Raw genomic sequence first — 23,711 nt, forward strand, 5'->3', positions numbered from 1 at the left:
GTTGCTAATTAGATACCAATTTAGAAACTATTTAACAATAATAGGAAATAATAAAAACTAATTTAAAAACCAATTTTTTTTTTAGTTTCTAAAATGGTCTCTATTTTAGTTCCTATTGTAACTAATTATTTTGGTCTCTAAAAATTGGTTTCTATTTCATGATTTTCTTGTAGTGTAATGATACGTATGTGCATATTCATTCCCCAAGAAAAGATAAGTTATCTACAATAAAAAGAATGTATGTGAATAAAATGCCAATATATGTGAGGATGTGAGAGGTATGTAAGAGGGAGTTGTATATAAACTTTTTCATAAAAATCATCATGTAAAAAGTTGTTATGTATGTCAAGTTGTTTGAGTTATCAATTGTGTATAATATCTAAAGCAAGAATAAGAATAAAGGTGTCGAGAAAGTCAAGATCTTTTGTTTGAGTGCATCATCTTGCAATAAGACAAACTTTGTAATATTTAATGACAATCAATGGTAGTTTAGTGAGAATGGAGGTTAGTGACAATTATGGCATTCATCATAATTCTCTTGGCATCTATGTTAACTCTAGTTAAGAATTAGTTACAACAAGATTACCGTTCTTGCTAAGCTGCATAAGAAAAAATCTTAGAAATTGATGCTAAAAGATCTATAAGTAAATTGAGAATTTGGGTACATTTATTAGCATTTTATTTGAGATAATTATTCCTTTAAACAATTCTATTGAATTTCTCAAAATACCTAAATGATTTGAGATTTTGGGTTTGATAATTGTTGTTTAGCAATTAAATTAAAATAATTTTAGTCTAGACCGTCTAACTCAAGTTAGATTGTCTAACCCATTCTAAATTGTCTAACACTAAAGAAATAATCGTATAAATGAAGTTTACATCATAGATTGTCGTTGTGAATCCTTGAAGCTTGCATCTTTTATAGGGTTCTTTTCTTCAAGGATCTTGAAAATATATCAGTTTATATATTGTTCATAGTTTCTAAGTTTCCAATTTTTCAAAATTTTCATATTTTGTTTCCAACTTTATCACAAACTCTATTTCTTTGTATTTTGGTAATAGATTTGCTTCCAGTTTTGTTTATGAGATATTAAAGATTTTATTCTCTAATTAAAATTTTGTTTTTCATTTAGATTCAAGGAAACAACTTGAATGCTCATGTGATTCGATCCACTTCCTTTAGACCGTCTAGTCAGACACTCCTATCCAACTGTCTACTACGTGTAATCACTAGATCATCTAATAAAATAAATAAAATAATTTTTTTTAGATGAATATAACTTAAAACAGTGAATTTATACATCATTTTAGTCAAACACATCTACTGTTATATTAAGTATGAATAAAATTATGAAAAAATATTAAACTTTAAAGAATTAAGGTTAACCAACTTTTAATTAACTCAAAAAATACTTGCATCCACTAAAAAAGTCAAGAACATATAAAAAAAAATAGAAAATCAATTTTTTTAACATTTTTATACTAATTAAACTTTTTCTTTATAATTATAGTTATTTTTTTATTTTTTTAATCTTATAACTAATCGTTGTTAACCTAATGTTTATCAGTAATTTAGTATTTAACAATTTCAATTCCTTTAAACAATATTTTGATTACTATAAATAAGTATTGGTATACTTGCATTATGTAAATAGGGTGGTAGAGAAAACATGAAGCAACAAGGATAAAATGATCGACAATGATACACCTTATTCATTCCATGAGAAAAGATGTGATATAGAATGAAAATAAAAACTAACAGAAAGCATTTACAATAAAAACTACTTTATAGCACCGAACTCAGTATTCATGGCCTACTATTATAAAAGGATTCACGCCATGCTTCACCTCAGAACATCATCTCCAACATCATAAACTACAACCAGTTGTTTCATTAAAAGTGTAAGAAGACACATTCGTGTTCCTCAGTTTCACTCCAAGCTTTCTGCTTCCTTAGTTTTCATCAAAGTACGCCACCACAGTCCAAATATTTCTTATATATCTCTGCAAGAATATTTTGTATAGTTTTTTTATGTGCAACTTTTGTCTTTACTCATATATCATATCTTTCATTCAAAGATATTTCATGCCTCAATACTGTTTACAAATCAGCCATGTTATTGTACAATTTCTTTATTATATATATACTAACAAGTTACTAGGATTTTTTTGTTTTATTTTCCCTTGTATTGTTTGCAGTAAAAGTACAACATGAGCAAAGTTTTGCTTCTTGTTCTTGTCGTCTTCTACAGTGGTTTTCCCTCAAAAGGAATCAGTTCTGTTTCTACAAGACCACGTGCTGTTAACATTGGGGCAATTTTATCTTTCAATTCCAGAATTGGCAGAGTAGCTAAAGTGGCCATACAAGCTGCAGTGGATGACGTAAATTCTGATGCAACGATTCTCAACGGAACTAAGCTTAAGATTTCAATGCTGGACACCAAATTATCCACTGGATTCCTAGGAATCATTGATTGTACGTCCTTTTCAAACACATCCCAGTTTTCCTTTTCATTCTTTTGCTCGTTTGCCCCATATAGAAACATATTTCTTAGTATATAACTCTCACTTGAAAATGTAACGAGCATTAATCTTTTTGTGTGAAGAAGAGAAAAGCAACCAAATGAGAAGAACAACATAGTGAGCAAGAGAGAGATGATGTTCACCATATTGTGAGATTAGAAATCCTAATAAAAGACTAGAGAGACATTATATTTCATACTTGATGGTTGAGATTGAGTGTTATCCTCAGTGAGAGAAACAAATATTGTAATCCCACTTTCATAGTGAATACATTTTCTGGATTAGGTTCGGTGGATTTTTATTTTTAGTTAAGAAGGTTTTCCAAAGTTAAAAATTTTGTGTCATTATTTTTTTTTCTCTATTTTCTATTATCGGCTTATTGTTACCGCCTATTTTGTATCTATAACAAAGTGGGAGAATTAATTCTGATTTTCCGAAAAAACTGTTACAGCATTTCTGTTGATGGAAAGAGAAACTGTTGCCATAATTGGTCCCCAGTACTCAGTAATGGCACATGTGATTTCACACATAGCAAATGAGATGCAAGTACCTCTACTTTCATTTGCAGCAACAGACCCTACACTCACTTCACTGCAGTTCCCATATTTTGTTAGGACAACACAGAGTGATCTGTACCAGATGGCTGCTGTTGCAGAAATTGCTGATCACTTTCAATGGAGAGATGTCATTGCCCTTTACGTTGATGATGATCATGGAAGAAATGGTATAGCAGCCTTAGGGGATAAGCTAGCAGAAAAACGTTGCAAAATATCATATAAAGTACCCTTTAAGCCGGATAATATAACCCTGGAAGAAACAAACAGTGCACTAATTAAGGTAGCTTTAATGGAGTCTAAGGTAATAATCATTCACATGTACACTTCTTGTGGTCTAGAAGTACTTCATGCGGCTCAGACACTTGGCATGATGGGAAGTGGTTATGTGTGGATAGCCACAGATTGGCTTTCTACAGCACTAGATTCAGACCCCTCCTTGTCAACATCTCCAACCATGAATGACATCCAAGGTGTTATCACCTTGCGCATGCACACACCAGAATCAGACATGAAAAGAAAATTTATTTCTAGGTGGGATAAACTGAGCCGAAAAGAAAATTCTAATGAGGACCCTTTTGGATTATATATCTTTGGTTTCTACGCCTATGACACGGTTTGGGTGCTTGCTTCTGCACTGGATTCATTTTTTAAAGATGGGGGAACTTTGTCATTTTCAAATGATTCAAGTCTAAACATGTTAAGAAGGGACACCCTTAATCTTGATACCATGAGGGTCTTTGTTAATGGTGGCATGTTGCTTCAAAAAGTTTTGGAAGTGAACAGAACTGGTTTAGCTGGTGAGATGGTGTTTAATCCGGATGGAAACTTAGTGCATCCATCATATGAAATCATTAATGTGATAGGCACTGGAATTAGGAGGATTGGTTATTGGTCTGAACCCTCTGGCCTCCATACTGGGGAACATCCTAATCACTACAATTCTAGTGATGGACTTTATGGGGTGATTTGGCCAGATCAAATGGTTTTTTCCAGCAATGGAAGAACCTTGAGAATTGGGGTGCCACTAAGAATTAGTTACCGTGAGTTTGTGTCAAGAATTGAGGGAACTGAGATGTTTGGTGGTTATTGCATAGATGTGTTCACTGCTGCTCTCAACTTGTTGCCTTATCCTGTTCCCTACAAGTTCATTCCATTTGGTGATGCTAAAACCAACCCATTAAATTCACATCTTCTTCACATGATAACAATCGGTGTGAGTATCAAGTTTTCATAACCTATCTTCATTTGATGTTTTGTTAATTCGAAATTCTTGCATAGAAATTGCTTATTTTATGTGCAGGCCTTCGATGCTGTGGTGGGAGACATAACCATCACCACTAACCGAACTAAGATAGTGGACTTTACACAGCCATATATTGAGTCTGGGCTAGTTGTTGTGGCACCTATCAAGAAGTTGAAATCCAGTGCTTGGGCTTTCCTATCACCTTTCAGTCCAATGATGTGGTTTGTGACAGGAATGTTTTTCTTGGTGGTGGGAGCTGTTGTGTGGATTTTAGAGCGTCGCATAAATGATGACTTCAGAGGCCCTGCTAGAAGACAATTTGTCACCATTATTTGGTAAGTAAGTGCCTAGAAAATTTTCAAATATGGACTTCATTGACATGATTACTAGCATACTTTATCAATGGCTGACATCTTGATCATTTATTTCTACAGGTTTAGCTTCTCAACCCTATTTTTTGCACAAAGTAAGTGATTGGAACCTTTTGTTATCTTGTTATCCTTTCTGCTTTCCTCATGTAGTGAACACAAACTCAATTTCTAGAAGACAGTAGATATAAATAACTTCTATGCAGGAGAAAAAACTGTGAGCACCCTTGGTCGCTTAGTGCTGATCATATGGCTGTTTGTGGTTTTGATACTCAACTCAAGCTACATTGCAAGCCTCACCTCCATCCTAACTGTGGAGCAACTCTCTTCACCGGTTAAAGGAATTGAAAGCTTAGTTATAAGCAACGATCGCATTGGTTTCCTGAGGGGTTCATTTGCCGAAAGTTATCTGACAGAGGAGCTAAACATACACAGATCAAGGCTTGTTCCTCTGAACTCCCCATCAGAATATGAAAAGGCCTTGAAAGATGGCCCTGCTAATGGAGGAGTGACTGCCATAATAGATTAACGTGCATACATGGAACTCTTCCTGGATACCAGATGTGAATACAGTATTGTTGGCCAAGAGTTCACCAAGATGGGATGGGGCTTTGTGAGTGCTTTTGTACTTTTATTTTCATTCTTCAAACTCCAAACCACTAAGAGATTGAGCATGCTTAAATTGTTGCAGGCCTTCCCAAGAGACTCTCCCCTAGCCATTGACATGTCCACTGCCATCTTAAAACTTTCAGAGAATGGTGATCTTCAGAGAATTCATGACAAATGGCTAACAAGAAGTGCATGCAGCTCAGAGGGTGCAAAACAAGGCATAGACCGTCTAGAGCTAAAAAGCTTTTGGAGTCTGTTCCTACTCAGTGGCATAGCATGCTTCATTGCTCTCCTTTGCTATGCTGCAAGGATGGCCTACCGATTTAGTAGACACTCCAATACTAACTTGGAGCACTCATCTCAATCCTCTCGTCTTCGATCGTTCCTTTCCTTTGTGAATGAAAGAGAAGAGGAAGTGAAATACAGGGCAAAGAGAAGGCGAAAGGAAAAGTGCTCTTGTAGAAAGGTTGTGCACGAAGGTGGATCTTTGGATGACTCAACTGTTAGTGTCCACATAGAAAATAATGCCACTGCGCAAGATTAACTACCCAAATCTTGCAATTTAAACGTAAAAACATAATACCAAATATGTTCATAATGAGCACAAAAGGTCTGGTTGACTCCAATTCTTGATCTTTAAGGATTTTTTCCTACTGTTTTGTTAAATATGTGAAAAATATGTCTGACACATGCAATTGAAAGTAACTGAATAGTCCAACTATGTTCACTCTGCACAAACTATGTCCCAAACACCAAAATTTCGTCCCTTCTGAACCCAAGAACCATGTCTCTCAACCAAAATCCCCACATACTCATCATCGCAAACCTCAATTGTGTCGCCATCCAACCAATTGGTATTCTAATTCTTCACTTACTTGACATAGAAGGCTCCACCAAAAAAGAAGGTGTTTCTAAATTATACTGTAAAGTTTATAATATATTTTTAAATCATATAATCTGAAACTTATTCATCGAGATTCAACGTATAACTATAACTGGCGAGCTTTGCTACTGGTGGTAGTGATTTGAAGTTGGGTACTCTTATGTGCGCAAAAAAAAATGATGAACTTAGGGTTTAGGATCTTTAATATTTGTTCCTCTCTTTTGATGGAGGAAGAGTATATTTATAGAATTAAAAACAGTTAATACTCACTCTTTTTTATGGTGATAGATCTTTAATACAAAGACATATAGGTTTATTGGGTTGGATACCAAATTATGTCGTGGGGGATGGTTTCACCAATATATTTGTATTTTTTTAGAAAAATTGAGATTCAAATTACTTCATACTTAGCCAAAATCATCACATCGGTTATAGTTCGATTAATCTTATGATCGGAAGACACTCTTATAGCTATTGAAACAAAATTAACTTAATATGTGTGAGCACAAACATCTCTTTCTTGATATATAAAAGATAGAAAATAGACATGTGTCTTTCGGAGACTCAACAAAGGTTTTCATCAAAGGTCAGGGAAAAATATGTTTTTCTCAAAAGGATGGAAAACAAGACACTATGGAGGATGTTTATTATGTACTTGATTTGAAGAATAATATTCTCAGTATGGGACTATTACTAAAGAAAGGTTATTCGATTTTCATGAAAGATCGAATTTTGCACTTGAAGGATAAAAGTGGATGAGTGCTTGCAAACGTGGAGATGACAATGAATTTGATGTTCAAACTCAACTTAAAGAATACCTTGCCGAAGAAGTCCTTTTGTGATGAAAAAATTGAGCTTGAAGATTTAAAGGCAAAATTGAGTAGCTTGGAAGAATTGATAACCTCGAAAGAAGGTTTACAAAATTGGAAGAAAAATATGTTAATATGGAGAAAGAAAAAGAAAATAGAGTCAATCAAGTTGAAGAACTCCATTTGTTATTTTTGACACAAAAAGAAAAAGGTGAATGAATTACAATCCAAATTAGAAGCCCGTTATAATTTTACAAATGCCCTTGAAGCTAGGAAGAAGCTGGGGGCAAAACCAAAAGTCAATGACAAATATCTTCCATCTTTTGTTATTGTTGATGAGAATGTAGGAAATAATACTTTAGATAGTCTTTTAAATCCTTTTAAGTCAAAGGGTGAAAGTGGAGAAGATTTTATTTGAAAAATTATAAGTAATTCAATTAAAAATTCTACACCAGAAAATTGAAGTTGTTTATAATTCAGTATCGTAAGATGATTATTTGAAAAGTAATCGTGAAATAAAAGTTATATTATTTAAAAAATCTTACCCCAGCAAGGATATTTGATGTAGTTTCCCTAGAACTGGGTCATGGCACATGTGATTTCACACATAACAAATGAGATGCAAGTGCCTCTACTTTCATTTGCAGCAACAGACCCTACACTGAGCTCAGTGGCAGAAATTGTTGATCACTTTGGTTGATGATGAGCATGGAAGAAATGGAGTAGCTACTTATATTGTAGATAATAAACATATTCTATAAAAGAATGAATCACTTAAATCTATTTTTAGAGTAAATAAGCTCTGGGATTTTACTGGTGTTGTGTGTCCATCATATTTAGATTAAGTATTTTAATTATTTAATGAAGACTGATTATAATATATACAAGGGATTAATATATTAAGAATCTTCATTTATTCACAGACAACCGCACACTGGATTTCTTTGTTAACTGTCCATGTACTAAAAAAGTATTATTATTTTAATTGTTTGTGGATGTCATGTTACTTATTATTGGATTTTTTTTTTAAAAATTCTATTTTTTTTTTGTAGTTCTCATTTTATCAGCTTTTCTTTTTTAGCTTTTTTTATGTAGTTGTGAATTCTTTACTGTGTAGTGGAATATCAAGATCAGAAAAATCCAAGAACTCAAGTTTATCCTTAAAAACTCAAGTTTATCCTTAACCAAATTAATAATGCACTACAATAAAATTAATAAATAAAAATTAAATTTAAAAACTAAAATAATTATTTATTATATTAATTAAATTAAAAATTAATTTATAAATTAAAAAAATATTTAAAATAACTTTTATTAATTATAAAATAATTTTTAAATTAATATCTAAAATTTTTAAAATTTTCTATGATCTTTGACTACCAATTATTCATAATCTTTCCTCTTAAGTTATTCAGGTGTATCTTCGATTTGTCCAAAACCTTCTTTTCTTCCTTTACTTCTCTTTTTTCCTCTAATTTCCACTATTACAAATTATTAAATAGCAATTAATTTTAAAAGTAAAAAATAATTAGTTATTATATAAAATAAAATTCAATTATTATTAAATATTTTTATAATTTTTATAGAGGATTAAAAGAGTAAAACATTTTAAATTTCAAAGACTTTAAAATTTTACAATTTTTTGATTTTATATTTTTGCCATTCAGTAGGTCGGTTCCCTCATTCTGAAAGTAGCATTTTCGATATATTAATCGATTGGTGGTTCTCTCACGAACCATGTTCTCCATATCGTAGAAAGTGGCAACCATGTGTGTCCATCTAATAAATCATCATTGCAAAAAGGAATAAAGTATTTAAAAGTTTTATTTATTTATTTCATCGATTACACTAAAATATCAAATGCTACTTCTTTGGCACATTTTTCAGCGTACTTTTGTAGGTCGCAAATTGCTGGATTGGATGCCACTTTGAGCACAAAAGAAAGCCACCCAAAATGGGCATTGTGGTCCGACATTTGTCCTGCGAAAAGATGAGTTTACAAACCTAACAAAATAAAGTACCAAATTTGTTTAAACATAAACAAACAATTGGTTGGTATGGTAACTGCTTTTTTCAAACATCCACACTTCACTTAAAGGAATAGGCTTTACTATATTTACGACTTGATTAAGTTTTAAATATCATGTTCAATATTTTTAATTAAGTTACTATTAAAAAGGTTGTTTTATTAAATGCTCAATTCTTTTTTCTTTTTTAAGTAAATTGATTGATAAGTTAGAGATGAAAGACAAAATTAACAATCACATTGATAAGATCAAACAAGTGTACTTAAAAAGAAATTGAGCATTTATAGATAATTTTTTTTATATTAAAACTTAATTGGTAATACTTAAATTCAAGAAATAGTTGAAATTTAATTAAATTTTTTTATATATATAATAATATTAAAAATTACACTTTAAATCTTATCAATTCCATAAAATCGAAATATATATTTTAAATGATCTGATAACAAGAGATTTAATAAAACTAATAAATATTTATTAAAATAAATTTTAAATAATTCTAATATTATATTAAAAAATAAATTTTACATTTAACTTAACCTTATAAAATCGATTTAAGTGATGTAGCAACAATAATAATTTATAAATAAGTTTTTAAAAATTATTAGAAAAAGCCTTGAAGACTTGAGAATTGGGTCCTGTTGAAGAAAAAAACGTTTTTTTTTAATAATGTGTAAAAGTAAGTAGTTGGTTGTGGGAATTTTTTGACAAGATGATGTTGATTTTTGGTGAAAGAATTGTAGTTGGTGTGTCAAGTGATGTCCCGTTTTGGTATGCAGTGAGACTCTGTACTCTACACCATTAGCGGGGCCCACTAGTCATTGCCATTAATCATATGCACTTTCTATAATTCCATTTCCTTTTCACACATCGCAACATTAAATCTCATTATCATAACAATTACTAACTATTTTTTAATAATTATTATCATATTACTCTATAAATTTTAATTATTCTACAACTTATCTCATGAAAACACACACACGTGGATATAAAAACACATGTAAAATGCGAAATTCGACCATAATTTTTCACTAAAAACTGTGTCTTTCTCTCTGTCTTTTCCTGGACTAACTTAATTGGCCTCACCCGTTTCAAAGTCACTGTCGTTTGAGGTGAGAGTAGTAGCAGGAATAGAACAGGAACAGGAATAGGAACAAGAACTTTCAAGAATGGAATGAGGAGATTGTCGTACAAAAACTTTCACTAAAATATTGATGCTACGAGTGTTCTTTTTGGCTTTATGCTAGAAAGTTAAAATAAGGATAAAGGAAACCATACAAATAACATCCTCAGGTAAAAATAGTGTTCATTTTTATGAACACTATTCTCACTTTCTCAAACATACAATTTTCTTTTAAGATCTACTCTTTTTCCATCTTCCCAGTTTTGTCTAATATGGTCTTGTATCACTTCTGATTTATTTCTTCCTTTCAGTGAAATCATGGTCTTAGTTTAAAGCTGGTTTCTTTTGTTTTTGGGTACATCTAAAGTTTATATTTTTATTTCTAAATTCAACCACGTCAGGTTTTCTGCAGTTTAATCAAGCTCAGGTAAATTCATCTTTTTGGTTAAAGTTCTGTTATTCACATGCTGTGTTACCTAGCCTTGCAATCAGCTACTTTTTTGCTTTGATGGGAGGAACTTTATTGTTTTACTCTTTCCCTTTCATAGTTGTTTTTGAGATGTGCTTTCCAACTTTGTGCTGGTGTTTCTGTTTTGGGTTACTTGGCATGGGACTAACTTTGCGTGCCAAATATGCTCTTGATTGAGAAGTGCAGTTTATTCTTAATGTTTGAAAAGGCACAGTTTTGGGCATGAATGTTGAACTTTTTACTTTCAAGTATCTCCCCTTTTTAAATTCTCTGAAGATGCTGTTTTACTTGTTTGTTATGCAGTGTGATTGATACTGGTTTTGCAAAAGGCAACCGCAGGCATGATTCGAGTTGAGCTTGTGGTGTTGATGGTTCTCTTCGAAGGGTTATTTTCAGCTGGAGCTGTATCGGATAATTCCACCATACCTGCTTTGGTAAACATTGGAGTTCTCTATTCTTTCAATACCAGTGTTGGTAAAATGGTGAAAACTGCTGTAGAAGCGGCGGTTGAAGATGTAAATTCTGATCCATCTATTCTTGGTCAAACTACGTTGAAGCTCTCAATGCAAGAAGATACCAAATACAGAGGATTTTTGAGCATTGCTGAGGGTATGTGGGAATATTCCCATTTTTTCTGTGTCAAAACTTAAAATACATCGTTTTCTGTTAGACAAGTTACATCAAAAGTTTGGCAGATTATAATTCTTGTTTGACATAATACAGCCTTGCAGCTGATGGCGACACAAACTGTGGCTATAATTGGCCCCCAGACCTCTACAACAGCTCATGTCATATCTCATATAGCAAATGAGCTCCAAGTTCCTCTGCTATCATTCACAGCCACTGACCCTACCCTTTCTTCTCTTCAATTCCCATTCTTTATTAGAACTGCTTTTAGTGACATTTATGAAATGACTGCAATAGCAGACCTTGTTAACTACTTTGAATGGAGAGAGGTTATTGCAGTTTATGGTGATGATGACCATGGGAGGAATGGAATGGGTGCATTAGGGGATAAGCTAGCCGAGAGGCGTTGCAAGATTTCATTTAAAGCACCTATGACTCCTGAGGCAACTAGAGAGGAGATTACTGATGTACTTGTTCAGGTGGCCCTGGCAGAATCCAGGGTTATAGTTCTTCACACAAGTACTGCTTGGGGTCCAAAAGTGTTAAGTGTGGCAAAGTCTCTGGGGATGATGGAAAATGGGTATGTCTGGATAACAACTACTTTTCTCTCTACATGGCTGGATATACACAGCCCTCTATCTTCTGATGCAACGGATGACATGCAAGGGGTCATTACACTTCGTATGTATGTACCAGATTCAAAGCTCAAAAGATGGTTTGTTTCTAGATGGACAAACTTGACTACTGCTGGAAATAGTAGTAATGGTACCCTTGGTCTGAGTACTTATGGTATCTTTGCATATGATACTGTGTTTGCTCTTGCTCATGCACTTGATGCATTTTTCAAACGAGGGAATCAAATTACATTTTCACATGATCCAAAGCTATCTCAAATACGTGGAGACAACATGCATCTTGATGCCGTGAAAATCTTCAACGAAGGAAATCTGTTGCGTAAACATATCTATGAGGTTAATATGACTGGAGTATCAGGCCTATTCAAGTATGCATCTGATGGAAACCTTGTTAATCCAGCTTATGAAATCATCAATGTGATTGGAACAGGAACCCGGAGGGTTGGTTATTGGTCTAATTACACTGGATTATCAATTGTTTCTCCAGAAGAACTTTATTCAAAACCACCTAATCGATCCAGTGCAAGCCAAAAGCTACTCCCTGTGTTTTGGCCAGGAGAAACAACCCAAAAGCCCCGTGGTTGGGTTTTTCCAAACAGTGGAAGGATGTTAAGAATTGGAGTGCCAAAAAGGGTTAGTTACCGGGATTTTGTCTCTCAAGTACAAGGCACTGACATGTTCAAGGGATTCTGCATTGATGTATTTCTTTCTGCAGTGAACTTGTTGCCCTATGCTGTCCCCTATAAATTTGTTTCATATGGAGATGGTGACAACAATCCTAGTAACACTGAACTTGTCCGTCTTATCACAGCGGATGTGAGTATCTTACAATAACTTATGGAGTTTGGATGTGTTATGTATGGTACTTCTGAGACCAGTTTTTCTTTCCGTACAGGTTTTTGATGCTGCAGTAGGTGACATTACAATTACAACAGAAAGAACAAAGATGGTGGATTTTACTCAGCCATATATTGAGTCTGGTCTGGTGGTAGTAGCATCAGTTAAGAAGATGGATTCCAATGCTTGGGCATTTCTTAAACCATTTACGCCAATGATGTGGACTGTCACAGCTATCTTTTTTCTATTAGTGGGAGCTGTTGTTTGGATTTTAGAGCATAGGCTGAATGATGATTTCAGGGGAACTCCCAGACAACAACTAGTCACAATTTTGTGGTATGGGAATCTGGTCTTTCTCTCTTTCCTCCCTTTCTCAAACTCACACTATATTGAATCTGCTGTGCATGTTGCAACTGAATAAGAGTATCAATGTTACGTTTTCACTCTGGATCAACTTACAGCTTTAGATATGTTTGTAACTTCTATTTATGTGTTTATTTGACAGGTTTAGTTTTTCAACCATGTTCTTTGCTCACAGTAAGTGCCAATCCTTTGTCTTCTGTGATATATATGGTACCAAGTATAAGTGATGGCTACATTGGGTGTATGAAATACTCTTTTCTGTACTATGTAGGGGAAAATACAGTGAGCACTCTTGGTCGCTTTGTGCTGCTTATATGGTTATTTGTAGTTCTAATAATTAACTCAAGTTACACGGCTAGCTTGACATCAATCCTCACAGTGCAACAACTTTCTTCACCTGTTAAAGGCATTGACTCTTTAATAAATAGCAAAGAGCCTATTGGCTACTTGCAGGGTTCATTTACTCGAACTTATTTGATTGAGGAAATCGGTATTGATGAATCCAGACTGGTTCCTCTGAAAACACAGGAAGAAACTTCAAAAGCACTAAACAATGGTCCCCAGAAGGGTGGTGTTGCTGCATATGTTGATGAGCGTGCTTACATAGAACTTTTCCTTTCTAGCCGGTGCGAGTTTAGCATTGTAGGTCAAGAGTTCACCCGAAATGGTTGGGGATTTGTAAGTATCTGCTTACCAATAGTCCTAATTTTCTTTATTTTTTTGCCTTCACAGTGAACTTTGGAACCTGCCATACTTTTCGCTTTATTTTCTATTCATCTGTTCCTAAAGGAATCGTAAATGCATTTTCCTCTTGACTATTCTCTGGTTGAAACTTTGTTCTGCTTTAAACATTGTTCATTAACTCAGTCAAGCATGAAGCACCTGGGAAAAGGGATTGAATGATTTATCTGTATTAATCCAGATAAAACTTTACTGACGAATCATAATGTACACAAGCTTGTTCCTAACTCCTCATTTTTGTGGTCTAACAGACATGCTGCACTGCCAGAGTTTAAAATATATTTCCTACATTGTAATACATGCATGTATTAGTTTAGTCATGGAACCTTTACTTGATTAGTTGGAGCATAATCTCGTACCTATGAACTCCTTAAATTACCTAAATTGTTGTTCTAGTTCTGGCAGAAAAAGTTGGCAGGAAGTTACCTTTTCTAATTTCATGTTTTGGTAGCACTGTAATCTACACCATGATTAATTGCCCTTCATTTTTCTTAGGCTTTTCCACGGGACTCACCATTAGCAGTGGATCTTTCAACTGCCATATTGGAGTTGGCAGAGAATGGAGACTTACAAAGGATCCATGACAAATGGCTTTTGAGCAGTGCCTGCTTATCACAAGGTGCAAAGCTTGAAGTGGACAGACTCAAGTTGAGAAGCTTCTGGGGCCTCTATCTGGTGTGTGGATTGGCATGTATTCTTGCTCTCCTCATATATCTTGTTCAGACCATGAGACAGTACTCCAAACACGGCCGGGAGGAACTGGAGTCTTCTGGCCATGGCTCAGGATCTTCACGTCTGCGCACATTCCTTTCATTTGTAGATGAAAAGGAAGAGATTGTCAAGAGCCGTGTGAAGAGAAAGAAAATAGAGGGCATGTCCTACAGGAGCACAAGTGAGGTAGGATCATCCATCATCTCCAACAAAGATTATTCTCAGGCATCATCAAACAGAATTGATTCAGCTACTGAAATCTAACTGTTGCATACTTGTTTGCTCCTCATAATTTTGTAGCATCACTCTTCATTTCCCATTGCATCTGCTGGGTTCCTACTACAATTTTTTTTTCCTTTTTAGTACATAGAATTGTAAGATATATCAATTTGTAGGGGTCTGTAATCTAAGTGTGGGGACAACTTGGCTTTGCAAATTTTGTTGGTACTTATATTTGTGTATGATACATAATATTGAATAAAATCGTCTAATTTTCATTTAGAATGCAACAGACCAGTTTTTGGCTTTCATTTATTAGCATAATAGCATAATGTATAAGGAATGTTATATGTGTCTTCATCAATGTAAAAAAAAAAACTGACTGGAATTTGACCTTCAGGGAGCTAAATTTGTGTTTTTTTTTTTCTAAATTCTTTATCTCCCTCTTCATTAATTTTGAAATAAAAAAAAAAACCTCACCAGAATTTAGCTTTCCGAGGATCAAATCCCAGGTGGCTTTTCAAAATTCGGTGGCATTGTCTATAATTGGGAATCTAGTTTCTCGAGGATCGAATCTAAGTAAGTTTCTAATGTTCAACGACACTTCGAAAGCCAAATTCTAGTCAATTTTGTGACACCGAGGATGTTATTTCACATTGTGAATTTGGTTAGTAGTAAACATGTCTATTACGGTAAATAATGTTGGCAATGTTTCAATTCAATTTATTGTGCAATAATAGGTTAAAGATATGTTTGATTTGCTTTTCCTCTTTTAACGTAAGAGACAAGTAACTTTATAAAATACACATATACATATACATATACATCATTACATTTTATAAAATATCAACATAAACAGCTTCATGCTGAAGCAATGCCAAGGCACTAATCAACACTTTTAAAATATCTCTGGAAACATTCTTCCTCCTTGCAATAATGGAGTATAACTTTATACACTTCAATCAAGAGTCTTGGGTATCGATTTGCAAAGTATTCGTAGAATCCTTCGGGAACAGGTCCTACAAGTTCCTGAAAAATCAATAAGAAATTATAAGCCATCTCATGTCCTAAAGGCTAAAGATATCACGTCTTTTTATCCCTTAATTATTTGGTATCCTTGAAGTTTATGATCACAAGATCATACCTATATGTTAACATAGATGCATGTTAAAATTTTATATATTGGAGAATATTATTATAAGCACAAAATAAAAATCTCCTAGGAGCTCATAAAATTTCAGTGAAGGGTACTATAGATATGGAAAAGTCAGTCATGCTAGTCAAGCACATCAAGGTAAAGAACAAATGTGAAGGCGTGCCCATATGATCCAGCACTATGGCACTTCCTAATCATCACACAAACACACACAATATGCCATCTTCCGAAACAACAAAGTGAAGAATGTTACAAATTTACGAAGTTTCTCAGTAACAAACGAAATTTTATAAGTCCGAATTAAGAATTAAGATTAAAAACATATTAGAATTTGATCACTGACACTGAACTTCAAACTACACTACAAGTCTGAACTCTACAAAACAAGAAAGTCTTTGTTGGGATGGAGAGGTGGACTACACAAATAACAAGTCTAACTATCCCTCAGAATTCAATGTATCTAAATCTGTCATTCCATGTAAATATTTGAGGCATGAACTCCCAATTTTTGTTCTATATCAATAAGAGTAGTCTGCTAGGTATTGTAATGCAAAATAAATTCGAAAAAATAAATTTAGTAAAAACGTATCATAAGATATTGAGAAATAAACTCGGTACAATTGAAATTAGGGACATTTTTGGAAAATAAATGGGTTATGTTATTGCTGTAAATTTGTTTGAAATTTTAATGGGAATGAAGTTGAGCAAGGAAATATTTTTTCTTTATGCAGGTGGATTGAGATCTCATTCCAAGACCCACAGGGTGAGTAGATAGGGGTAAGTAGTGAAATCCCACTCCATCATGTTGCAAAGCCTATCCAACCAAAATAAAAATGAAAGAACAATTTTATCTGATAAATGATGAACCAAGAAAGAACCTGGATTTCTCGAGGCAATTCTCTATAATGATTTAGTTTGTTTCTCATAACTCGCAACAAGTCTCGAACACTGTTAAAATTATACCGCCGGTAATGACCGATGTTAGCAATGAAAGCTGGTTCCATCCTTTCATCCCATTTTCCACCCAAAGCATCTGTGGCAATGCTTTCTAATGTCACCAAAAGATCAGAATTAGTCCCTCTGTTTTCCATTTCCACCCTGTCACTGGTGTCACGCAAGAAGGATAGTCGCATCTCAGAACTCCAGAAAAAAGGATGGTACAATACTTCAGTCGCCTTTGGCCTGGAAATAAAGTAAGTAATTCTTAAATGAAATTGCTAGCCTGTAACCACAGAGCTAATGCTAGAGATATAACAACTTCCATGGACCTCTATATAAAAGCTAAAGCTTTTTAAGAGAGTTTTTCATACTTAGATCAGGGTAAGGGTTTAAAAAACGACTAAAATGAAGATACATACTTCCAGTCCCTCGTATTATAGGAACTTTCTAGTTTTATTTATGCAATCAAACGTTTCATATTTCTGAAGTTGTGTCCAACCATGTGCAAATGATAGCCTTTGGAACTCCTTAACAACAGGGAAATGACAAAGTTCAGGTGTTCATGATGAGTAGTTGAGGGGCTCCCTAAAGTGGCTACCAAAATAACTACACCATTCCTTCATTACAACTGCCTGATGATAGAAATTCCTTTGCACTGACTGAACCTTCACATGCATGTGCATGCAAGGCAAAGCACTTCACCCCCAATCTTTTTTTTCTTTCATAATTGTACATTGAGGTCTTCTGGAAAAGAATAAGCCAACCCTGTCTCATTGACTATGTCACGGCTGTATGCATTGCTTTTAATAGCAAAAGGAACGTGTAATTAAATTAGAGAGAAGAATGAGAGCACAAAATAAGAGTTTTTTAAAAGACCACCTGAATTAATCCTGATATCCGCAGACCTTCAAAATCTCAAATATATACTTCAATAGACTTATCATTAGATGTTACCAAAAAAGAGTGCACTCTTCATCTAATGTTATAATTCATAAAAGTTATATCTGTTTGGACTATGACACTTCACCGTTTTATACCACATACCAATTAGATGGGTAAAAAAAATGCAAAATTATGAAGGTACATGAATATATATTTCCATTCTCCATAAAACACACTGAATGAGAATGATTTACCTTAGATCAGGGTAAGGGTTTAATAATCGACTAATAAGATCTTTGGCTTCAGGAATGAACTCCACTAAGACAAGGTCCATGTGATTTTTCAAAATATTGATATCCCTTTCAATACGTTCTCCAAATGGATGTCTTCCCCCAGTAATGCAGAAAAAGAAGACGCAACCTAAACTAAATATATCTGCTGCCCGTGTTTGACGTCCTTGAACAAGTTGTTCTGGTGATTGCCAACCTGAACTGCCACCACCTGCAATTAAGCCAGTAAACCTTATAGAACGAGAATAATAAATTAATCAAAGTTCAGCAGATTAATGTGTAGGATTAAAAAAAAAATTATTGAAGTAAATTATAATGATCTTATAAAATATGCCCAGGATAAGCAAAAACATTTTGAAATAACTATGAAGATACTAGGAGATGTCATCACCTCAATAATCTAAATATACACATCTCATGCTAGATTTAAGTAGCTATTCAGATGAAAAATGCTACGAAAACAAATAAATTTCTTATCTTCAGAAGAATACTTACTAGTTGCATTATTACCCAGCGAAGACATATTTTCAAGAAGGCATTTGCTAATTCCCATATCAGAAAGTTTTGCACATAAGGACCTTTCCTTGGTTATTAGAACATTTTGTGGTTTCATATCTCGATGTATTATTCCTAATTCATGCAAGTGAATGACCCCGGAAACAATGTCCCTATAACGCAATATAAAAAATGAAAGTTAGTTTAATAAAAAAGGTAATAATATAAACTTAGATAGTCAACTTCCATGCATGAACTTCCATAAAAAGGAAGATTTATCTCCCTCGGTCCTCAAATGAACTGTATCAGCTTCATGACTCTAAGTTGTAACTGAATATGCTTATTCTTAAGCTTTTTTCTCTTATTAACCATTATGTTTTTCTCCAACCGTAATCATAACTTTTTACCTTCATTTTATTATTTTATGCCACCCTTAATACCCATTTCATCCCCTTGGTTTCTCCTCATATTGCATTCAAAACCAATAAATGAATTCTAGACAATTCTACCTAATAACCTCTACAATTTTCTTTTGTAGTTTTCTTTCCTTAGTTGCAGCAACGGTCCTGCACATCAATAGGTACATTTTCTTGGACAAAAGCAAAACTACCTCGATGAAATCTAACATCAACTATAAATTTGTCCAAAATAGAATTTATAAATACTTGGAAAATCCCCACCGCATGAGTTAGTTTTTGGGATTGACTTAGGCTTGACCCAATTTCAAGACGGTATCAAAGTCAATCACAAATCTAAATTATAATTGAGACAACCTCAACTATTCAAATATCTACTTGACCTAGCCATTTTCCTAATGCATCCAGATGTCTAATCTATGAGTGAAGGGATGTGTGGAGATGTCACATCAATTATAGATATGGCCAAATTAGAACTGAAAAAGGCTTCGACATCCTTCACCTCATAAGATAACTTTTAGGATTCTATTAGGCTAGTCCAAATTCAAGATGGTACCAAAGCCTATCAAAAATAAAATCTAATATCATGCAAAATAAGATATTTTTTATAGTATATGTTTATTATTAAATCATCAAATCAAATAGACATAATACCAACCTCATCAATTTTAGTAGTAGAGGAGATGGATAGCCATTTTCCTTCCAAAGACACTGTGTACTATCCTTCCCTGTCTCCATTTGGGACTTAATCAAACACCCAATACCTTGGTCCTTCCTAAACGCAGAGGTAACCGATTTATCTGAATAAATTTGAACCAAATCATCTAAATTGCATGTACATCGTTCCAAAGCAAGGTAAACAAAATCGTTATCATACTCCACACCATGCCATCGGACAATATTTGGATGACGATCAGACATGATGAGGTTTTTTATTTCTTTATAAGCTATGTCATGGTGAGTCTTGACAAGGCGTTTGATAGCAACTGCTCGGCCTTCATATATTCCCTCAAGCACAATGGTGCCATTGCTTCCCTTAGCAATCTCGTTGTTTGAAACAAATAATTTACCAATCCTTCGTCCATCAATATTTTCATTAACATGACTAAAGTGCTTCCATACTTCTCTATCATTATCTCTTTGTGTCAGAGCATTCTCATTCTCTAAAGACAAGTGATTTTCCCTTTTATTGATAATGCCATTTTTCCTTCCTGATTTATGTGTTTTCTTTTTCTTAGCAGGTGAACTTTTTAATTCAGACTCGCTATTTTGGTCCTTTAGTGTTTCTTGATCCTTAATCACTAGAGGATAGATGAGTGAAAATACCAAAAGAAACACTGTAAACAATACAAGAGGTAATGGAGTTGGCCATTCATTTGTCCTGTTCAAATAAACTTCCCTTAGTGTAGTAATCTCGATGAGAGGTTGTGGCTGCAAAGGAAGCATTAGATTTGAGTAGGGCATTGAGAGCATATCATTTTCATGATAATCCCGAAGTAATTTTTCAGTTAGTGAAGGTTCAAATAGAAAATTCTTTTTCAGGCGGAAGACTTGTCGTATCTCTTGACACGGGTATGGCATCGTAAAATTGAGGCCACTATCAGAAACATACTCATCCTCTATATCAGAAGAGGAATGTTGGCATAATAATACAGCCTGAAATTCAGCTAGTGCCATAGTCCACAAAACTATTCCTGAGCTAGGACCAACAGATCGAAGATAATAATCTGTCCTAAAAATCTTGAGCAGTGGCTGTGGTGAATTTAGTTTCACAGGATCAGCAAGATCCCTATTCTTTATGTTGGGGATATTTGTAACACTTTGCCTCCCATCACTCCAAGGTGCAGAAGCATTAACAGGATCAGACATCGCATGGATTTGAACGATTGATCCAGTTTTAGCATCAACTTCAAACAAAGTGCTTTTTCTGGATCCAAGTGTCACTGCTCCATCATCTGAAAGGGTAGGAGTACGAGCTACATATTCTGTAACAGATTCTGAGATTCTCTGCAGATATGACAAACCAATCAACAGAACATGAAGTTCAGTGTTCATAAGAAAATAGAGGCACTAGGACAAATATAACTTTGAAAACACTACTGGTCATATTAAATATTATTTATTTTTTTTAATTAAAAAAAAATAAAGAACAACCTACAACATTGATCTATCAACAGAAATAAGTTCACACCATGGCTGAAAAATATTGAATAATGCAGGGTACCACAACCACTAAATTATCTTTCTATTTGTTTTATTAGTTATAAGTACATAAAAAGATCAAAATATGTAATTACAGATAGAGTTGGAACAACCACAGGTCCACAACATGTCTTGAAACCAAGAAGCCATACGAACAACAGGTTCATGATTTTTTTCATGCATGTTGCCTTATCCCATGTCCTTAGGAAGCAGCTCTTGCGTTTATGCTTGAAAATAATATATGTAATTAATTCAGAATTGTATATGTATGCACAGCTGAAATGCTTCTACATTAAAGCATTTCACAAATTTCAGTCTCTATTCAACTACCACAAAATTAATTATGCTGCATTTCCTGTAAGCTTCAAAGCATGAACCATGAAGTTCAACACATGCCATTGAAAGACTTTCAATTAAGCAATGCTGGACACCTAACAGTATTTTGGTTAAAAAGCATGGATTGCTTCTTTGAATTCAGTAATTGGTAAGCTACAGAAATTATCTCTATTTTTCTTATTTTCAAGGGTGCGTGGGGGGATTAAACTTTCACCACCAGTAGTAATACTGCTACTGCAACCACCACCAGCAGTACTACTACTGCCACCAAATGAAACACTATCAAATGCTAGGTGCATATATGACATATCCATTAATACTATTTTTCAAATGAGGTATCAGTCTATGTTATTTCTATAAAATGTCAACTCATATTTCAAACTTGTCAAGTCAACCATATCCAAAAAAAAAACAAGGGTAAAGTCCAGCTTCCAAGCAAGAGTTAAGTTCAAGATTTTTTTCTTAAAGCACCATTAACTTGCCTTCACTTAAGGAAAGCATTAACACAACAATCACAACAATTCTCAGACATATCTTAAAACAGATACCATTTTACCAAAGTGTCTGTCGTGCATGTACAATGACCAGTCATCCCCACATTCCACGAATCCACTCATCAGTGCTGCAGATGCATTTTCTTTATCAGTATCCCTTTTCATGGGAGCTTTATACGACTGGTAGATGGGAGATCCAGTCGAGAATGACCATATCACCTTCATGGAACCAGGAGATCTGTCCACCAAATACATAGTCCCATCAAGGGTCACAACCAGTGCCGTCGTTGCAACCTTACTAAAAACAAAAACATTTTACCAAGAAGAATCACACAGTTAGAATACCATTGGTCAATAGAAACAATTAACGCTATTACAAAACCACGATAACCCAAAAAACAGGGAATCAACACGCACACAAAGACACGGATAATCTCCAAGATTGTACAACATAACCTTATTACCATACAGCATACAAAATTAGTTAAAACATCACATCTTTTGGCGGAAAAGAGGAATCAGTAATACAAATGTGAGCAGAAGTTATTCCACGTGTAATAAAATACAGTAGTTTATCAAATCATGGTTCTATAAAAAAACAAAAATAAAAAAGGTGTCTTTGAATAAAGGGAAATGAACTTTTAAGAATTTAAATTGCGGCGTAAACTATTTTGGGTAAATAAGAAAAAGAGAGAGTTGGGGGAACTGACGGTGAAAGAGAGAGAAGGGATCGTGAAGAGGGTCGACGAAGTCCACTATGCACGTCGCGTTCTTCATTCTTGTGATGTTTGGGAAGCGTTGTTGCTGAGTTTGGGACGATGCTGAACGCGATTAGCAACGCAATAAGGAAGGAAAAGCGACGAGGAAGAAAGTTCATTAGGAGAAGCGAATTGGAGAGGGAGTGTTTGGGTTGTGAGAATTGAAGAGGAGGGAAAGGGGTTTATTGGGAGGGAAGGTAAGGAAGAACAGCAACAGCCAACATGCAAGATTCCACGCTTCTTCCGTGTTTGGATTCCCCCAAACATCCGTCCTCACGTTTGACTTCTACGTTGTAAGAAAACAAGCTTTTCAAGAAAACTAAGATACAGTTTTGAAGAAAATAGGTAAAACAAACATACTACAAATATCTGGTTGAAAAAAAAAACATGTAAAAGGGATTTAAAAATAATATAATAGATCATGTTAATTTAAAAGAAAAATCTACCTATAAATCTTAATTTCGTCATCTTATTATATACTAAAAAATATTCTTTCATTTTTCTTTTGTGAATTCTTTATTTTTTTTTAAAGTAACGTGAAGATTCACATGAAGAAGTCGTTTGTATAATAATAAGAGTTAATTGTATAAGCATTTTTCCTTGTTTTTTTAATGTCAAACCATATTTCCAAACTTATATGATTATATGATTTTTTTTATCTAAAATTTTTTTTTTTGTGTGTGTTGTGTTAAGCATACTCTTATCAAACAATTTTCATTTTTGAAATTTTGAACACATAGTCCGTTTTCTTCTCCAACATTATTTTGTGTGCAGCTTGTTTTTTTTTATTTGTAGTTGATATTTCGAAGTAAAATTAGTTTAGATTGTCTTAAGAGTCTCGACTTTCAAAATTTGTTATATATTTTGTTGGAATAAATTTTTGGGAAAAAATAATTATATTTTTGATATTTAAACGAAAGTGATTAAACTAAAGTATGTATTAGAGAAAATATACACTACTAAAAAAAAAATAACCTAATTGTATGAATACCAGTT

At 33.9% G+C, this 23,711-nt stretch overlaps 3 protein-coding genes across 6 annotated transcripts; 2 read left to right on the forward strand and 1 right to left on the reverse strand.

The window, feature by feature from the left end:
- The first annotated feature begins 1,851 nt into the window (after positions 1 to 1,851).
- Positions 1,852 to 5,522, forward strand: LOC137808538 (glutamate receptor 3.3-like). Of its 2 annotated transcripts, XR_011080720.1 has the most exons (7): positions 1,852 to 1,968; positions 2,200 to 2,476; positions 2,975 to 4,293; positions 4,381 to 4,658; positions 4,758 to 4,789; positions 4,898 to 5,304; positions 5,383 to 5,522. XR_011080720.1 is itself a non-coding variant. In XM_068609701.1 (6 exons), the coding sequence occupies exons 2-6, from the start codon at positions 2,212 to 2,214 to the stop codon at positions 5,218 to 5,220; spliced, it is 2,217 nt and encodes a 738-aa protein (XP_068465802.1). In that variant the 5' UTR covers positions 1,852 to 1,968; positions 2,200 to 2,211; the 3' UTR covers positions 5,221 to 5,336. The 2 variants fall into 2 exon arrangements, 1 of the variants encoding a protein (XP_068465802.1); XM_068609701.1 differs by lacking the exon at positions 5,383 to 5,522 and having other exon boundaries at positions 4,898 to 5,336.
- Positions 5,523 to 10,038: 4,516 nt separating this feature from the next.
- Positions 10,039 to 15,037, forward strand: LOC137808539 (glutamate receptor 3.6-like). 2 transcript variants are annotated; one of them, XM_068609703.1, is made up of 7 exons: positions 10,039 to 10,315; positions 10,918 to 11,223; positions 11,338 to 12,692; positions 12,772 to 13,049; positions 13,219 to 13,250; positions 13,348 to 13,754; positions 14,313 to 15,037. In XM_068609703.1, the coding sequence occupies exons 2-7, from the start codon at positions 10,956 to 10,958 to the stop codon at positions 14,790 to 14,792; spliced, it is 2,820 nt and encodes a 939-aa protein (XP_068465804.1). In that variant the 5' UTR covers positions 10,039 to 10,315; positions 10,918 to 10,955; the 3' UTR covers positions 14,793 to 15,037. The 2 variants fall into 2 exon arrangements, with proteins under 2 accessions (XP_068465804.1, XP_068465803.1); XM_068609702.1 differs by having other exon boundaries at positions 10,087 to 10,572.
- Positions 15,038 to 15,484: 447 nt separating this feature from the next.
- On the reverse strand, positions 15,485 to 23,087 carry LOC137808540 (serine/threonine-protein kinase/endoribonuclease IRE1a-like). 2 transcript variants are annotated; one of them, XM_068609704.1, is made up of 7 exons: positions 22,668 to 23,087; positions 22,012 to 22,255; positions 19,584 to 20,932; positions 18,510 to 18,682; positions 17,979 to 18,225; positions 16,782 to 17,085; positions 15,485 to 15,776 (listed from the first exon to the last, which is right to left on the reverse strand). In XM_068609704.1, the coding sequence occupies exons 1-7, from the start codon at positions 22,832 to 22,834 to the stop codon at positions 15,633 to 15,635; spliced, it is 2,628 nt and encodes an 875-aa protein (XP_068465805.1). In that variant the 5' UTR covers positions 22,835 to 23,087; the 3' UTR covers positions 15,485 to 15,632. The 2 variants fall into 2 exon arrangements, with proteins under 2 accessions (XP_068465805.1, XP_068465806.1); XM_068609705.1 differs by having other exon boundaries at positions 22,020 to 22,255; positions 22,668 to 23,018.
- Between the last annotated feature and the right edge of the window lie 624 nt (positions 23,088 to 23,711).

This window comes from Phaseolus vulgaris, chromosome 3, assembly GCF_000499845.2.
Source record: "Phaseolus vulgaris cultivar G19833 chromosome 3, P. vulgaris v2.0, whole genome shotgun sequence".
Taxonomy (NCBI): domain Eukaryota; kingdom Viridiplantae; phylum Streptophyta; class Magnoliopsida; order Fabales; family Fabaceae; genus Phaseolus; species Phaseolus vulgaris.

Excerpts from the sequence above, each read along its gene's own strand:
- LOC137808538 (XM_068609701.1), top strand. The coding sequence starts at position 2,212 with ATGAGCAAAGTTTTGCTTCTTGTTCTTGTCGTCTTCTACAGTGGTTTT. Across the intron at positions 2,477-2,974 it reads ATTCCTAGGAATCATTGATT|CATTTCTGTTGATGGAAAGA; the intron begins GTACGTCCTTTT and ends AAACTGTTACAG. Across the intron at positions 4,659-4,757 it reads CAATTTGTCACCATTATTTG|GTTTAGCTTCTCAACCCTAT; the intron begins GTAAGTAAGTGC and ends TTATTTCTACAG.
- LOC137808539 (XM_068609703.1), top strand. The coding sequence starts at position 10,956 with ATGATTCGAGTTGAGCTTGTGGTGTTGATGGTTCTCTTCGAAGGGTTA. Across the intron at positions 12,693-12,771 it reads TCCGTCTTATCACAGCGGAT|GTTTTTGATGCTGCAGTAGG; the intron begins GTGAGTATCTTA and ends CTTTCCGTACAG. Across the intron at positions 13,755-14,312 it reads CCCGAAATGGTTGGGGATTT|GCTTTTCCACGGGACTCACC; the intron begins GTAAGTATCTGC and ends CATTTTTCTTAG.
- LOC137808540 (XM_068609704.1), bottom strand. The coding sequence starts at position 22,834 with ATGAACTTTCTTCCTCGTCGCTTTTCCTTCCTTATTGCGTTGCTAATC. Across the intron at positions 22,256-22,667 it reads TCCCTTCTCTCTCTTTCACC|TAAGGTTGCAACGACGGCAC; the intron begins GTCAGTTCCCCC and ends TTTTGTTTTTAG. Across the intron at positions 20,933-22,011 it reads ACAGACACTTTGGTAAAATG|AGAATCTCAGAATCTGTTAC; the intron begins GTATCTGTTTTA and ends TCATATCTGCAG.